Genomic DNA, 17336 nt, shown 5'->3' on the forward strand with positions numbered 1-17336 from the left:
GATTCCGAATAATTATGATCTACTAACTGATCCAAATGTAGGGTGTCTGTTTTAAGTGTTCAAGAGATGCTGTAGCAATTGATAACTGGACTTTGAGCAGGTGCTCTTTCACCAATCCTGATGGCCCTCTTATAACTCCTGGAAGAACAAGCAAAGTCAACTCTCTACGCTGTGAGATATTGAGATGGCCATGCTCTGCTGATTCAGTGAGTCCCACCAACTCCAACACGAACAGCGATGCTACAGGGATGTCCGTGACATAGTGTGCGTCGTCCGTCCCACCTGGGCAGAGTCTACAGATGGCTGGGTGGCGCACAGTAGGCCGCAGTTCTTTCTCTCTCTGCGGCGGACCGATGCTCACATGATGGATCCCGGGAAGGAAGAGAGCGTGGGCCTTGTCGTCATATCCCTATATAGTCTTTTCCACAATTCTCCTCTGGAGCGAATGGCCCTCTGGGAGGTGTAGTCCACAAACAGTGCAGTATTATCTTTCCGAAGACTACAGTTTCCACAATTCTCTCTTCCAGTCTCCGGAGTATGATGCATGCAAATCTGAGACCAACACTAGGGGAGCACAGAGACAGTCTGAGAGAGCAGACAGTAAGTCTGCGGTGTCAGATAACTGTAGACCGCTCCTGGCTACATATAATATCTCACAAAAGTGAGTACACCCTTCACATTTTTGTAAACATTTTTATATATTCATGTGACAACACTGAAGAAATTACACTTTGCTACAACGTAAAGTAGTGAGTGTACAGCTTGAAGAACAGTGTAAATCTGCTGTCCCCTCAAAATAGCTCAACACACAGCCATTACTGTCTAAACCGCTGGCAACAAAAGGGAGTACACCCCTAAGTGGAAATGTCTAAATTGGGTCCAAAGTGGAGTCCTCTTCTACTCCTCCATAACGACATCACAGAACTGGTGGATGTTGGAGACCTTGCGCTCTTCTACCTTGCATTTGAGGATGCCCCACACATGCTCAAAAGGGTTTATGTCTGCAGACATGCTTGGCCAGTTCATCACCTTTACCCTCAGCTTCTTTAGCAAGGCAGTGGTAGTCTTGGAGGTGTGTTTGGGGTCGTTATGTTGGAATACTGCCCTGCGACCCAGTTTCTGAAGGGAGGGGCTCATGCTCTGCTTTAGTATGTCACAGTACATGTTGGCATTAATGGTTCCCTCAGTGAACTGTAGCTCCCCAGTGCCGGCAGCACTCATGCAGCCCCAGACCATGATACTCCCAACATCATGCTTGACTGTAGGCAAGACACACTTGTCTTTGTACTCCTCACCTGGTTGCTGCCACACACACTTGACACCATCTGAACCAAATACATTTTATCTTGGCCACAAGACATGGTTCCAGTAATCCATGTCCTTAGTCTGGTTGTCTTCAGCAAACTGGCTGTGGGCTTTCAGGTGCATCATCTTTAGAAAAGGCTTCCTTCTGGGACGACCGCTATACTGACCAATTTGATGCAGTATGCGGCATATGGTCTGAGCACTGAAAGGCGGACCCCCACCCCTTCAGCCTCTGCAGCAATGCTGGCAGCACTCATACGTCAATTTCCCAAAGACAACCTCTGGCTATGACGCTGAGCATGTGCACTTAACTACTTTGGTCGACCATGGCGAGGCTTGTTCTGAGTGGAACCTGTCCTGTTAAGCTGCTGTATGGTCTTGGACACCGTGCTGCAGCTCAGTTTCAGGGTCTTGGCAATCTTCTTATAGCCTAGGCCATCTTTATGTTGAGCAACAATTCTTTTTTCAGATCCTCAGAGAGTTCTTTGCAATGAGGTACCATGTTGAACTTGCAGTGACCAGTATGAGAGAGTGAGAGCGATAACACCAAATTTAACACACCTGCTCCCCAGTCGCACCTAAGACCTTGTAACGCGAATGGGTCACATGACACCGGGGAGGGAAAATGGCTAAATGGGCCCAATTTGGACATTTTTACTTAGGGGTGTACTCAATTTTGTTGCCAGTGGTTTAGACATTATTGGCTGTGTGTTGAGTTATTTTGAAGGGACAGCAAATTTACACTGTTATAGAAGCTGTGCACTGACTACTTTACATTGTAGCAAAGTGTAATTTCTTCAGTGTTGTCACATGAAAAGATGTAATAAAATATTTACAAAAATGTGAGGGGTGTACTCACTTTTGTGAGAAACTGTATATAGTTAAATATTTTCGTTCATGCACACAGAGTAGCAAGATTTTGAATTGTGTGAGGTCGTTTGGCCTTGGCAAGTCCATACAGTGCTTCTGATCTATTGGAGATGGCCGGCTTATAAAGTATTAAGCTTTTCTTCTCCAATATCTTTTATTGAACAACGATGCTTAGGTCTTACTAGGATGGCCCTTGTCATGGATCAATTTCAGGGAAAGAAAAGCAATGATTTGATAGAGGATATATTCAATCCTCTCTATACTACTAACTCTCAAGATATTAGCTGAGACTTAACTAGCCTAAGGCCGTTTTTCTAGTTAATGCCTCAAGCCAATGACATTTAAGACCTAATTGACAAAAAAGGAAAGCAGAGCCACTGGGAACTGGGCAAAGTTCAAACAGCGGTTATAAGTGAGATGTTTACATTTTATTATTTTTTTTACTGGTACACAATATATAGGCTTGAACTATGACTGTAGACCATGTCGCACTATAAACTTTCATAGGGTTGTTGTGCGTGTATTATTTTTTTAATGTATGTGTTAATATTCTGTTAATATTCGGTAGTGCTTTCCATAATGCCATCAATAGTGAAGCTAACAATCTAGCATGTTACTGCAGTTAGTTCTGGAAGATAAGCTGCCCAACTGATTCTCTCATCCGTAGACACTTGATGTGAATGGGGGAATCCTCCCCAATGTGTCATTGTATCATGACAGCGGGAAGACTTCCCTGCCATCAGAATACACCGATCAGTGCTGCAGGCTATATCCTGCAGCACTGATTGAACACAACAGAGAAACCAAAACTCATGGCTTTCAGTAACGTTTTGACAACTGGGAAGAGAAGACAAGTGCCTACTAAGTATAGCATGTAATATATTTAATGAAGATACAAAGAGTGTTACTCACAAAGGCCATAAAACATAGGCACTAAGCGCTGTTGATAAAATATATGTAATAAATATATTACATGCTACACTTAGTAGGCGCTTGTGTTCTCTTCCTAGTTGTCTCCCAGAGCTGCTTCTTGCTCCAACACTGAGCTGCCAATACAGTGAACTTTTTATGGACTTTGTACCAAAGGACTATCCATACCTAATTACCACTGGGAACTCTTGTCTCTGAAAAAGCACCTACATTTTGTGCCAATATTGGTTTTTATAGTAACATTTTGATTGTTGAAACCAATTTAAAAAGTGAATGTATTTATTATACAAGCATGATGTTAGACCTGCATACAGGGAGAACAAGACACAATACAGAATGTTGTTTTCAAAATAGTTGCTCTGCCTGAATAAAGGCGGCCATAGACGGTTCGAATCTTGGCCTGTTCAGCAGGGACCGGCTGAGGTTTGAACTGTGTGGGCAGGCTAACTGTACCCAAGTTGATCAATTAACTTGGGTACAACCTACTCAAGTTGATCAATCAACTTGGGTACAACCAGCCTGTCAGATTTTTCATGCGACTATTGCCAGCGACAATAACCGCTAGCAGTAATCAGTCTGTGTTCTTCTGGCCAGAACAGCTACCTGCGCCACCCGTGGGAGTTCAGAATTCGCAATATGCAAACTTTTTATGGCTAAAATGATTCACCATTTTCAGAAGGATAGGGTAGTCTTCATGTTCCCACAGTGTGTTCCGGGCAGTGGAAAGATATGGGCACGGGGCTTCTGGGTATTTAATTTTTACTTTACTAGCCAGCAGATGAAGCACTAGGCTCTTTTTAACCTGTTTTCCAGTCCAATCCTTGTTGCTAATTTTAGATCTTGGCAAGTGAAGCTCAAATTTACATACACAAGTGAATGCTTTTTGGAAAAGACTCGGCCCCACCTGTTCTGATCAGATAACTTGATACAGACCTTCAGATATAGAAAGCGAAGCTAGCTTGCGCACTCAAGCACATACTAAACAGTTCTCCATAGATAAGACTGTAGGAATCCACAGAAGTAAGATCATCCAACAGGTTGGACAGTCTCTGAGTGCAATAATGAGCTCCTGAGGTGTTAATTATTGTCACTTTTGAAGAAAACAAAAACCACTCAATACAAGGACCATCAATTGTAATGAAATTGGACCGTTTGTGGTTTTAGACGTGAAATGTGTACATGCCTTTGGGCAGCTGACATCACATCCAATCCAGAGTATTCGGGAGAATTGGCTAAAGCAGTGGTCAACTTTCTTGACATTGTGGACCTTAAGCACGGCCCCCCACATCACCAAAGGGCTGAACATACAATTCAGTAAATATTCAGTGTCAGAGACAACAGGATATAGTCAAAGACTGTGGACATGATAAAAGGGATGGTCAGAGACAGTGGATGTTATAAAAGAGATGGTCAGAGACTGTGGACATGATACAAGAAAAGGTCAGATGCTGCAGACGTGATACAAGACCTAGACAGAGACTGCAGACATGCTGCAGGAGAGTCTGCAATTGTTTACATGCCATAGAATTTGTTATAGACTTGGCACATGCTTAAGTCATAGACAGGGGACATATTACACGAGACTACTAGAAATAATAACTCAAACAGGGCAAAAGAGAAGCACAGATTAGTGTCTACGTGGGCCCTGAGGGCCATACAAAAAATATCTAAGGACCGCATGCAGCTCCAGGGTCACAGGGTAGGCACTAGAGGGGCTAAGGCCAGCAACAGTTTGAATATTGGCTGGTTCGGCAAGACCTGGCCGAGATTCGAACCAAGTTTGGTCAGGCTAAATGTACCAAGTTGATCGATCAACTTGGGTACAAGCAGCCTGCCAGATTCAGCTTGCGATTATCGCTAACGGCTGCTATATATCTGCTAGCACTGATCACTGTCTTCTTTTGGCAGGGGTGGCTTCCCCCCTGCCAGGAGCAGACAATTGCTCAAGAGGAGGGATTCCCTATTCAGCACTGCCTGTGTTGATGGAGGAATCATGTGAATTTGTGCCATCTAAGGACAGGTAAGAAAATCTTGTCCAATTGCTACTGTTTGCTTCAAGATAAGTCTGTACGTGTCTTTTTCTGGGCATTCTACAACATAAGATGTTTATATTGTGCCTGTACATCCCAAAATCTGATGCATGGCATAATAGAATTCCTTGGAAAGGGACCCGAGCCTATCATTTAAACTTTCTGCATTTTTTGAACACTGCCTTGCAGGATTGTTTTGCTAGGACAGCCCAGAAAGTGCCTACATGATATATGCCTGATCTAGCCAGTACAGATTGAGGAAAAATTATGTCCATAGGCCCTTCCCAAATTCTTCTGACCAAGCCCGCTCGGGAATAGAATCAACTAACCAAGATAGATTATCCTTGCCTACTGCTATTTTCGCACATAAATAAAATGGTGCTGAGCATTCTGCCCTTTGCTTTATATGCACAAACACGGTCGTTTGGCTGACAACAAACCTTCACCAAAAAATATTATATAGTGGCCTAATACTCTACAGCCATCTGCCATCTAATCTAATGGGCGGCAAAGTGGTTTAGTGGTTAGCACTTTCACCTAGCAGCAAGAGGGTCGCGGGTTCGAATCCCAACCATGACACTACCTGCCTGGATTTTGGATGTTCTCCCTGTGCCTACATGGGTTTCCTCCCACACTCCAAAGACATGCTGGTAGGTTAATTGGATCCTGTATAAAATTGACCCTACTATGTATGAATGGGAGTTAGGGACCTTAGATTGTACGCTGCTTGAGGGCAGGGACTGATGTAATGTATATGTAAAAGTGCTGCGTAAATTGACAGCGCTATATAAGTACCTGAAATAAATAAATGTGAGTTGGTACGTTTTCATTACCTTGTGATACCAGGAAAAAGCTAATTTTATGAATAAATACTTTAGAGGATAGTCTAGAATTTCACTTTTTAATATCCTCATGGCTTTTTCTATCACGGCACTCTGTGTTCCATTGCTTTGAAGGTTGATCAAGAGGCTGCAGGGTGTCTAAGATACACTTCAGAGTTCCTAGATAGTGTTTCAGTCAAAATTAAATTAAGTAATCCCCCCCGCAGTGTTCTCTGATAGACTGAGACCGTGAGGAGGTTTGTGGATTTACTGCTTACTTCCCATCTTAATACATCCAGAGCCATGACTTTTTTCCTAAATAAGATTAGGAGCTGCTGGCTGAGACTGTGTGGATGCATCTACTAGCTTGGCTTCTGGCAAAGGGAATGTTGTATTTTCTCTGAAGATTACTCATTCCTCTAATCCTTCCAGCAGGAACAATCGAACTGTCTCTAGGCTACTTCACATGAGTTCTCCACAGAATAGTGGTCCTCATACTTTTTGGCCTGCTGCCCCCTGGCCTCCTAAGCTACATCCCTAGCACCTCCATACAAACCCACACTTCTTTCTTGGTATTGGGTTCACTGCAAATTCATAACAGTGACTTCTTTTCTAACGCTATCTAGACACTGTCTCTCTTGGGTGGGGGACAAGTTGAAAACAAATCGCTTGGTCATCTTCGACATTTTTTTACCTGCAAAAAGATGTGCATTTATTATTTTTTGTAGAAAGGTGAACTTATTCGTTAGGTGGTAAAGCTCAAGTCAATTGTGATTCCAAAAGAAGGACAAATACTGGCCACAAAAGGGCCAGTTATACAAGCATGTCTCTCCCTTCCTGACATTGTTTGCCCGTAGTTTTTTTATTCCCTCCTAGGGGGTGACAAGAGGTCAGAAACCTCAGCAACTTCAGAAATCATGGCAGCCAGACAATTGCAATGTAAAACCAGTACTCTGTGGTGTGTGTGTATATGTATACAGTGTGTGTGTGTGTGTGTGTGTGTGTGTATGTGTGTGTATGTGTATGTATATATATATATATATATATATATATATATATATATATATATATGTGTATGTGTGTTATGTGTGTGTGTGTGTGTATATATATATATATATATATATATATATATAAACATTTCAAAAAAAGTTGGGAATTGCATAAAAGCAGCAGAATTTCTAAATCTCATAAACCCATATATTATTCACAATAGAAAATTGAAAACACATCAAATATACCATTTTAAGGAGAAAAAAATAATTTTGAAATGTAATCTTCAGTAGCTCAAAGAACTTACAATGAAAAATCCAGATAAATTCAAATAACAACCTGGCGACCGCCTACTGCATATATACTGCGGCATAACCACCCTGGCTGTGCTGCCATTCGCTCCACTACATGCCGATCGACGGGTACTGGCCAATGATTTATGGCTGGGACCTGCCAATCCTGAGCGAATGACAGAAGAAAACCCTGGGGCTCTCAACACAGGGCTCTCTACAGAGGGCAGCAATGTGTCGTTTTTTTTCTCTCCCTGTAAAGCAGTTAGTATAAACCGGCATATTGCTTAGTAAAAACAGCACACTGTAAACATTGTTAGGCACACAGTTAGCCCTTTGATTGCCTGTAAATGTTAAGCCCCCTCCCATCCAGTGTCGTTAGTACAGTGACAGTGTATTTTATTTTTAATGGTCGCTGTATTAGGCCCCTTTCACATGGGGTGGATCAGTTTTGACGGCTTCTGCTTGCTCAGCGGGTATCGCTCTGTTGATCCTCGCTGAGCTGGCGGATGACAGGTCCATCTCCACTCACTGTGCGGAGACAGACCTGTCCGAGTCATGCTCTCCTCTATGGGGAGATCAGATGAAAATGGACAGCCTATCCATTTTCATCGGATCCCATCTGATACGGCCCGCTGGACGGATCGCGAACGTGTCGTGTTAAGCGGATCTTATCGGATCAGATGCCAGGAGGGTCTGCTGACATTCGCCTCCCCTTAGAGGTCAGAGGGTGGCCCGCTCTGGTCTGCCTGAAAATCAAACAGACGGACCTGGTCAGTCTGATTGTTGGAAAGGGGCCTTAGTGTCGCTGGAGATGTCAGTGTAATTTAGTAATTTCCCACCCAGCATCAGTTAGTGTCACATTGTCTCCCACACTATCACAACCCCACTAAGCTGCTGATCACTGCTGTTACTGGTATAAAAAAAAAATATTTTAAAAAGTCCAGTATACATATATATATACCATAGTTTGTAGACACTGTAACTTTGAAGCAAACCAATTAATATGTTCTTTTTTTTTTTTTTTTTTACCGAAGAATATATTTTGGCCTAAATTCATGACAAAATCAGTTTTTTTTTATTTTATTTTATTGGATATGTTTCAGTTTGAAAGTAAAAAATTGTTTTTTTTTTTCAAAAATGTTGTTCTTTTTTCATTTATATAATAAAAAATAATAAATAAATTAACCCCAATGGTGATCAAATACCACCAAATGAAAGCTCTATTTGTGTAAAAAAAAAGATATACATTTTATTTGGGTACAGTGTTGCATGACCGCACAATTACCAGTTAAAGTATTTAAGTGCTGAATAGCAAAACAATTGCCTGGCCGTTCTTGAAGGGAGTAAAGCCTTCCTGGAGCCGAAGTGTTTAATCTTCAGATAATATCTAATAATAATGATAAAATGTATTTAAAAAAAAGCAAAGCAAATTGTTCATTTGCTGTTGTCCAAAGCAACAATAAATCCCACATATAAGTGATTAGCAAAGTGATATTCAATTCTAATATCCCTTTGTACAATCCACTAGAAAGTGCTTTTAAACTTCAGGATAAAAACGTGACTGAAATCCACTGAAAGTAAACCCCTTCATTAGTGTGAACTCACCAAACCTAAATTACCTTTTATTAACGAAAGGTCAACATTCACTTTGCTCACTCTGGAGGGTAAGATGTATTTTCCATTAAGAGCTTCTACTTCCTCACTATCACAGCTGAAGTTTTCAAATGTATTAATTATTGATATTTTTTTCATAACCCCAAAATAATTATAAAAATAGAAAATGAAAAAAGTTGTTTGTTCCTGTATTTCCTTTGCTGATTCCTTTGCTGATTCCTGAGTGGGGGGGGGGGGGGGGTAATAACAAGAGTGGTGCAAGCACAATCTTGCACCACTCTTCTAAACAAAAAAAAAAAAAAAAATGGAGCAGATGCTGCCTAAAATAATATTAGGGGAGCAAGCCCCTTTGTTAGGAGTGGTCAGCTCTCTGTTTTGCCATGTCAGTGACAGGCAGCACGGAGAATGGAGAGCTGGAGCTGCATGCTCCGATCTCTCTGTTGCCCCGCCCCACTCGGCTCAGAATGAAAGCGAGGAGGAGGATTGTAACTGTTCTCGCTCTGCTCGTGTAGTGCAGTCACTGCGTGAGCAGAGAGAGGGAGGTGAGCTGTTTACATCCCACAGGACAGGTTACACCTGGCAGGAATCTGCGGCAGTTTTTTTTTCTTAAAACTACTGTATTCCTTATGTTAATTATGTGCAGACTTGCCTGTTTTGTTTTTATTTCATGGTGGCGCAGATAGACCTAAAACAGGTCTGCCCACGATGATAGGTGCAGGCCCCTCCTGACCATGGCACAGGAAGCTTGGCTAATTCCCCTGATTAGAACCACCTGGTGCACACTCCGTTCTAATGAGGAACATTGCAGTGTCTACACCCAGTTAGCCCTGGTTCACACCAGTGTGGCTTTAAAGTCACACTACTTCAGCGTGATTTCAAAGCTGCAGATCAGTGCCATTTGCACCTCCTGATTGTATTGCTGCGTGCGACTTCATTTAACATAAGTCTATGCAAGTCTAAATGAAATCAGAAAAAAGTAGCACAGGAACTTTTTTCAAAGTCGCTGCGACTCGTAACGCATTTGAACGGTTCCATTTTTGGCAGTATGGTGTGACTTGTCATGCCATTTGGAACTATCAAATTGCATGACATCGCACAGGTGTGAACCAGGGCTTAACGGTAATTAACCCTTAGGGCTTCCTCATACTTGCGGTCAGGAGGTGGTAAAAATAGGCAGCTGAGCTGCTATTTAACAACCCCCACTGCCACTTAAGCTGCAAAGGTATTTACACTCCCTGTGGTGCTCGTCCGGCAGTTTCAATGCTGAATGCAACCCATTCAGGTGAATAGATACAGCAAGGTGATGTAGGTTTTAAAGGGTTAAAACAAGCACTAAGGGGACAACATTGCACCTCTCAGCTGCCTGTCATTGATGAGTTGGTTTTGGGAAGGGTTCCTTGAGACCTAAAATTTATTTTAGATTTTCCACTGGGGTTAAAAGGCTGAGAAAAAATGGCCTAGACTGTATTAGTTGCTCTCTCAGTACAGCGAAAGTAACATTGCAATTGGGGATACTGAACACTCAGGTCTGGCAGGTCAGTGTAGCATTGAGAAGAATTTGGATATAACATAGCCTTTGTCTAGTTCCCTGTGCTGCCTCTATTTGATGTAATGTGCTCACTGACATTCACACGCTCTGCAGTATCATTTCTTAGAGTTGCACTGGCGGCATACCAATTAAATCAGTTGATTTTATACCTTGTGAAAGCAGCAGGGGGCACTGCAAGACTGATTAGCTTGGGGATGAATGGGCTTCTTGATAGAATCGTATTTTGACTGTAGTGGTGATTGATTTGGTATCATGATTTGTTTGTCATTTTAACGATTCCTAAATTAATTAGTATGTGTATAACTAGAGGTTTTCTGAAAAATATCAACAAAGATGTCTCAGTTTGCCGCGGAACCATTGCTGAAAACCTTAGCAGCATAATATATAAAGCCTAAAACAATGCAATTCTAATAGAAACCTACACGTATATGTGTTGTAAAATTTGCATTGAATTGCCCATATACAGAGCTGGCACTAGATGCTAATCAGAAGAGTGCATAATGTTGTTAATGGATATGGGTGTACTTACTCTTAAATCTAGATTAGGAACATTTAAGAGGACTCATAACTCATTTTGGGCTGGGATCATTTCTTTACAATGGTACTGGTTTTACCTGTATATTGCTTTTGAGTGTCTTGTTTCTAGTAATACTCTGTATTTTTGTTATATATGATAGAGAAAAAATAAATAAATATAAATGTTAGGGATCGACCGATTATCAGCAATGCCGATATATCGGGGGGCCGATATGCACTTTCCCCGATATATCGGAATCGGCCCCTGAGGTTGCCGATATTTCAGGAAAGGGCTGTACCAGAGTGATGCCTGCAGCTAGAGGCATCACCTTGGTACCAGCATCCATAGCGACGGTCGGCTGTCTTGTAATGACAACCGATGCAGCTGAGAAGCCTCTCGGCTGTCATTACAAGGAGCAAAAGGGGACGTCCCCCCCCCCCCCCCTCCTGCTGCCTTACGCGGCTCGCCTGGGTCTCCAGTCCCAACGGGAGACCCAGGCATCCTACCTCCACGGCTGCCGAAGAGAAGACCCCATCAAAGCCGCATTTGGCTCTGATCGGGTCTCCATGTAAAAACCCGGAAGTGATGTCATGACATCACTTTCGGTTAGTCGGTGCCAGATTCAAAAAAATGACAGCATTCAAAAAAGCCAAACTTGGCAGTTTTGAATGCTTTTAAGTGCAGCGGAGGGGTTTGGGGTCTTTTAGACCCCCAAATCCCACCACAACTGTACCTGTGAAAAAAAAAAAATAATATATATATATTTTTTTTAAATGTCTGAAAATATCAGCCGATACCGATATCCGATGGCCAAAATATCAGTATCGGCACTAAAAAAACGATTTTGGTCGATCACTAATATATATATATATATATATATATATATATAGTATCTCACAAAAGTGAGTACACCCCTCACATTTTTGTAAATCTTTTGTTATATCTTTTCATGTGACCACACTGAAGAAATGACACTTTGCTACAACATAAAGTAGTGAGTGTACAGCTTGTATAACAGTGTACATTTGCTGTCCCCTCAAAATAACTCGACACAAAGCCATTAATGTCTAAACTGCTGGCAACAAGTGAGTACACCTCTTAAGTGAAAATGTCCAAATTAGGCCCAATTAGCCATTTTCTCTCCCCGGTGTCATGTGACTCATTAGTGTGACAAGGTCTCAGGTGTGAATGGGGAGCAGGTGTGTTAAATTAGGTGTTATCACTCTCACTCTCTCATACTGGTCACTGGAAATTCAACATGGCACCTCATGGCAAAGAACTCTCTGAGGATCTGAAAAAAATAATTGTTGCTCTACATAAAGATGGCCTAGGCTATAAGAAGATTGCCAAGACCCTGAGACTACTGAGCTGCAGCACGGTGGCCAAGACCATACAGAGGTTTAACTGGGCAGGTTCCACTCAGAACAGGCTTCGCCATGGTCAACCAAAGAAGTTAAATGCATGTGCTCAGCGTCCTATCCAGAGGTTGTGTTTGGGAAATTGATGTATGAGTGCTGCCAGCATTGCTGCAGTGGTCAGAGGTTGAAGGGTGGGGGTTAGCCTGTCAGTGCTCAGACCATACGCCGCACACTGCATCAAATTGGTCTACATGGCTGTCGTCCCAGAAGAAAGCTTCTTTTAAAGATGATGCAAAAGAAAGCCCGCAAACAGTTTGCTGAAGGCAAGCAGACTAAGGACATGGATTACTGGAACCATGTCCTGTGGTCTTGATGAGATGAACTTATTTGGTTCAGATGGTGTCAATCGTGTGTGGTGGCAACCAGGGGAGGAGTACAAAGACCAGTGTGTCTTGCCTACAGTCAAGCATGGTGGTGGCAGTGTCATGCCTGGGCTGCATGAGTTCTGCTGGCACTGGGGAGCTACAGTTCATTGAGTGAACTATGAATGCCAACATGTACTGTGACATACTGAAGCAGAGCATGATCCCCCTCCCTTCAGAGACTGGGCCGCAGGGCAGTATTCCTACATAACGACCCCAAACACACCTCCAAGATGATCACTACCTTGTTAAAGAAACTGAGGGTAAAGGTGAGGACTGGCCAAGCATGTCTCCAGAACTAAAACCTATTGAGCATCTGTGGGGCATCTGCAAACGGAAGGTAGAGGAGCGCAAGGTCTCTAACATCCACCAGCTCCGTGATGTCTTCATGGAGGAGTGGAAGAGGACTCCAGTAGCAACCTGTAAAGCTCTGGTGAACTCCATGCCCAAGAGGGTTAGGGCAGTGCTGGAAAATGATGATGGCCACACAAAATATTGACACTTTGGGTCAAATTTGGACATTTTCACTTAGGGGTGTACTCACTTTTGTTGCCAGTGGTTTAGAAATGAATGGCTGTGTGTTGAGTTGAGGGGACAGCAAATTTACACTGTTATACAAGCTGTACACTCACTACTTTACATTGTAGCAAAGTGGTATTGTCACATGAAAAGGTGTAATAAAATATTACAAAAATATGAGGGGTGTATTCACTTTTGTGAGATAGTGTGGTGTGTGTGTGTGTGTGTGTGTGTGTGTGATATATTTTTTTTTTGCATCTCGTAAAATTAGAATATCATCAAAAAGTTAATTTATTTCAGTAATTCAGTTCAAAAAGTGAAACTCATATATTTTATATAGATGCGTTACACACAGTGATCTATTTCAAGCTTTTCTTTCTTTTAATTTTGATGATTATGGCTTACAGCTAGTGAAAACCCAAAATTCAGTATTTTTTTAGAATATTACATAAGACCAATAAAAAAAAAAAGGACTTTTAATATAGAAATGTTGGCTTATTGAAAAGTATGTCCATGTACAGTATAGTATGCACTTGCTCCTCTTGCATAAATTACTGCATCAATGCTGCATGGCATGGAGGCGATCAGCCTGTGGCACTGATAAGGTGTAATGGAAGCCCAGGTTGCTTTGATAGCGGCCGGTGGGGGTGTGGTTCTCCCTTGGGGCCTGGCGTCCTGCAGCTATCTACTGATACGCTGTATATTATCCTTCATTGCATACTATTATGTCTGCATGGTTTCTACTTTCTGCTCCGTTGTTTCATTGATGTTCGGATGTATTTCAATTCATTGCTTTTGTTGATTTTGTATGCCTTTTTCTCCTCAATAAACATTGAATTTGTAAAAAAATATATCACTGTGTGTAACGCATTTATATAAAATATAGGAGTTTCACGTTTTCAATTGAATTACTGAAATAAATTAACTTTTTGATGATATTCTAATTTTTTGAGATGAACCTGTGTGTGTATATGTAATATTATGCAAAAGTTTTGGGCAGGTGTGAAAAATGCTGTAAATTAAGAATGCTTTCAGAAATAGGTGTTGATAGTTTATTTTTTTATTAATTTACAAAATGGAAAGTAAATGAACAGAAAAGAAATCCAAATCAAATAAATATTTGGCATGACCACCCATTGCCTTCAAAACGGCATGAGTTCCTCGAGGTACACTTGCACACAGTTTTTGAAGGAACAGGTAGTTTGTTTCAAACATGTTGGAGAACTAAGCAATAAATCTTCTGTGGCTGTCGGCTGCCTCAAATCCTTCTGTCTCTTCATGTAATTCCAGAAAGTCAGATCAGGGCTCTGTGGGGTCCAAACCATCACTTCAGGACTCCTTGTTCTTCTGATTAAGATAGTTCTTAATGACATTGGCTGTTTTTTTGGGGGTTGTTGTCCTGATGCAGAATACATTTGGGGCTAATCACACGACTCCCTGATGGTATAGCATGATGGATAAGTGTCTGCCTGTATTTCCCAGCACTGAGGACACCATTGATCCTAAATAAATCTCCAACTTCATTTGCAGAAATGCAGCCCCAAACTTGCAAGGAGCTTCCACCATGCTTTACTGTTGCCTGCAGACACTAATTATTGTCCATTATTCTCTAACCCGACACCAACAAACTGCCCTCTGCTACAGCCAAATATTTCAAATTTTGACTCCGTCCAGAGCATCAGCTGCCATATTTCTGCACCCCAGTTCCTTTGTTTTCGTGCATAAGATGTTGAAACAAGGCTAAGCGACTGAACTATGCATGAAAACATAGTAACTGGGGTGCAGAAAAATTGCAGCAGTTATTATGGCCTACATCCATGACTCAAAGTAGGTGTCCCCCCCACCCCATAGGTGGGGAATAGAGTTTTTGAAATTATAAACCTTGCATTTACATTGTTCATGGTTGGTAGTGCTTTACACCATTGTAGCAAACATAAAGTACCCAGGTATTGCCAAGCCATATGGTTAACTATATATCCTGGAGCCCCCTAGTGACCTCTGTGTGGCACCTGTTAGTGCCAACTCTAAGTTTACTTTATGATTAGATTAACGTATTGCTAAATCGTAGGGAAAGGCAAAATGTGTGTGTGTATATGTGTGTATATATATATATAATTGTGCATCTGTTGAATAAGGCCTCTTTCACACGGTCCGCATTCCTTTGCGGACCGTGCTCTGCTCAGCGGGGATCGACCCGCCAATCCCCGCTGAGCCGGCGGATGACAGCTCCGTCTCTGCACACAGTGCGGAGAGGGAGGTGTCAGAGCCCCGCTGCTCTCTATGGGGAATCAGATGAGAGCGGACCGCCTGTCCGCTCTCATCCGCTCTCATCCGATCCGATCCCCTGGACGGATGGAAAATAGGATTTCCATCCGTCCGGATTTCACAGACAGGATCGGATGCGGATGGCAGCGGGTGTCAACGGACATGTCACCGCTAACATCCGCTGCTCCATAGGGCTGAATGGGGCATCCGATCAGATCCGCCTAAAAAACTGACAGGCGGATCTGATCCGAACGCCCGTGTGAAAGAGGCCTAAATGTAAGTTTGAAGCTCTCATCTCCACAGCCAGCAAGTACTAGAAGTCGTTGCTGTCTTTGTACCTGTTTTTGAGATTTTTCCTTATTACTGGTTAGGACAGGAAGTGATGGGGATTTTTCCAATGGGGATACAGAAAAAAAAAAACTTTGTATTGTGAGCTTGGCACCATGCCAAAGCACTTGGCATAGAAAACTGTCAACAGCACATGTCTGTTGTGGCACTGTACAATTGGTAGGCATGCGGATCAGGCTGCCAGCCATAGGTTGTATGTTTTCAGTGCCAAAACTGTAAAGTCTTAGTCAGCTGGCAGACCAATGTGCCAGCCAGTGGTGAATGTGTCATTTTTATCCATTTATCGAAAATGCTCACTTTTTCTAGTGATCTGATGAGATTTGATTTTTTATAGATCTATAACCTTAGACTTTTTTTTCCTCTCTATTTAGGTGCATTGGATCGTTGTGTCATGGGGATCACAGCAGTGGAAATACTAAATGCTTGTGACGAGGCAGTGCCTGCCGCAGTGGATGCACTCAGCCATTCGGCGGTCAACTTAAAACAAGCAATGACCAGGCGTAGTCTTGCGGCACTGAAAACAGTAGCACATCACAAACTGCAAACCCTCGCTACCAATCTCTTGGCCTCAGAAGCTTCAGACAAAGTAAGTACTTTTTATTACTTTATTTTTCATCATATGTCATTGTTTTTAAAACTCTTCTTTTTTGACATTTGTAGTAACCGAGTGGTGAGACAGTAACTCTTTGTAGGTCTGTAATAAGTTGGGCAATAATTTTTTAAGCATATTTCTGTGCAAAATTATGCTTCTCACCCCCACTTACCTTTAAAAAAATATGTGCAGAGTTTTTTCCACATTGTCTGCCATCTGTCTCTTGCTGGCGCCTTTTCTGGTAGCAAAAATTGGTAATCCAGGTCTCCTTGTCATAACGTCATCCCACCACTGCAGTTTCTTGGATTCTGAGAGGACCCAAGTGCTGGACAGCCAATAGTAAGAGTCTACATTACCCACAGTCATAACACAGCCACGATATGTAGCACTACTCCAAACCTCTTCAACTTGTCATTCACAGACTATTAGGGTGCTGACTCCAATGAGCCATCTCTGCCCCATTTTAGGAAATATGCACTAGATGTAAGTCGCACTCCATAGTAAAATCAGCTTATTGTTTTATTCCATGGAAAAAAAAGAAATGGCTGCATACATGCACAGTGTCTCCACCCAACCAACTGCACTCTCCAGGCACATTTCACCCACAATGAGCTTGCTTCAAGTGGGCTGCAGGCACAAACGCATATCATTTAAACCTCTGGCATGCTTTTAAAGATTAAAAAAATTAGTGATAAATGCAGAAAAGATCCTATAGATGCAAGAAGTTTACCAACTCAAAAACAGAACATAATACCAAAGCTATTTCCAGTCAAAAAACTTCCGAAAAAAATAATACACAGGTGCTGTCCCAAGTACAGATCCCACTGCCAGTAACCACCAATGCAGTGGAGATTGAGGAGATAAATTTGACTGCCAGTGACCACCAATGAGGTGGGATGAAGGGTTAACTTTT

General features: G+C 42.1%; 1 protein-coding gene across 4 annotated transcripts in view; it reads left to right on the top strand.

Annotated features, from left to right (window-relative positions):
* WDR7 (WD repeat domain 7) overlaps positions 1 to 17336 on the top strand; it is a 654984-nt gene that overhangs the window by 75750 nt on the left and 561898 nt on the right. For all 4 annotated transcript variants that reach the window (XM_082268937.1, XM_082268938.1, XM_082268939.1 and 1 more), the window contains one exon: positions 16203 to 16417. In XM_082268937.1, the coding sequence (XP_082125063.1) occupies positions 16203 to 16417 (215 nt within the window). The remainder of the gene's footprint in view (positions 1 to 16202; positions 16418 to 17336) is intronic.

This window comes from Pelophylax lessonae (genome assembly GCF_965119305.1).
Source record: "Pelophylax lessonae genome assembly, chromosome: 1".
NCBI classification, from domain to species: domain Eukaryota; kingdom Metazoa; phylum Chordata; class Amphibia; order Anura; family Ranidae; genus Pelophylax; species Pelophylax lessonae.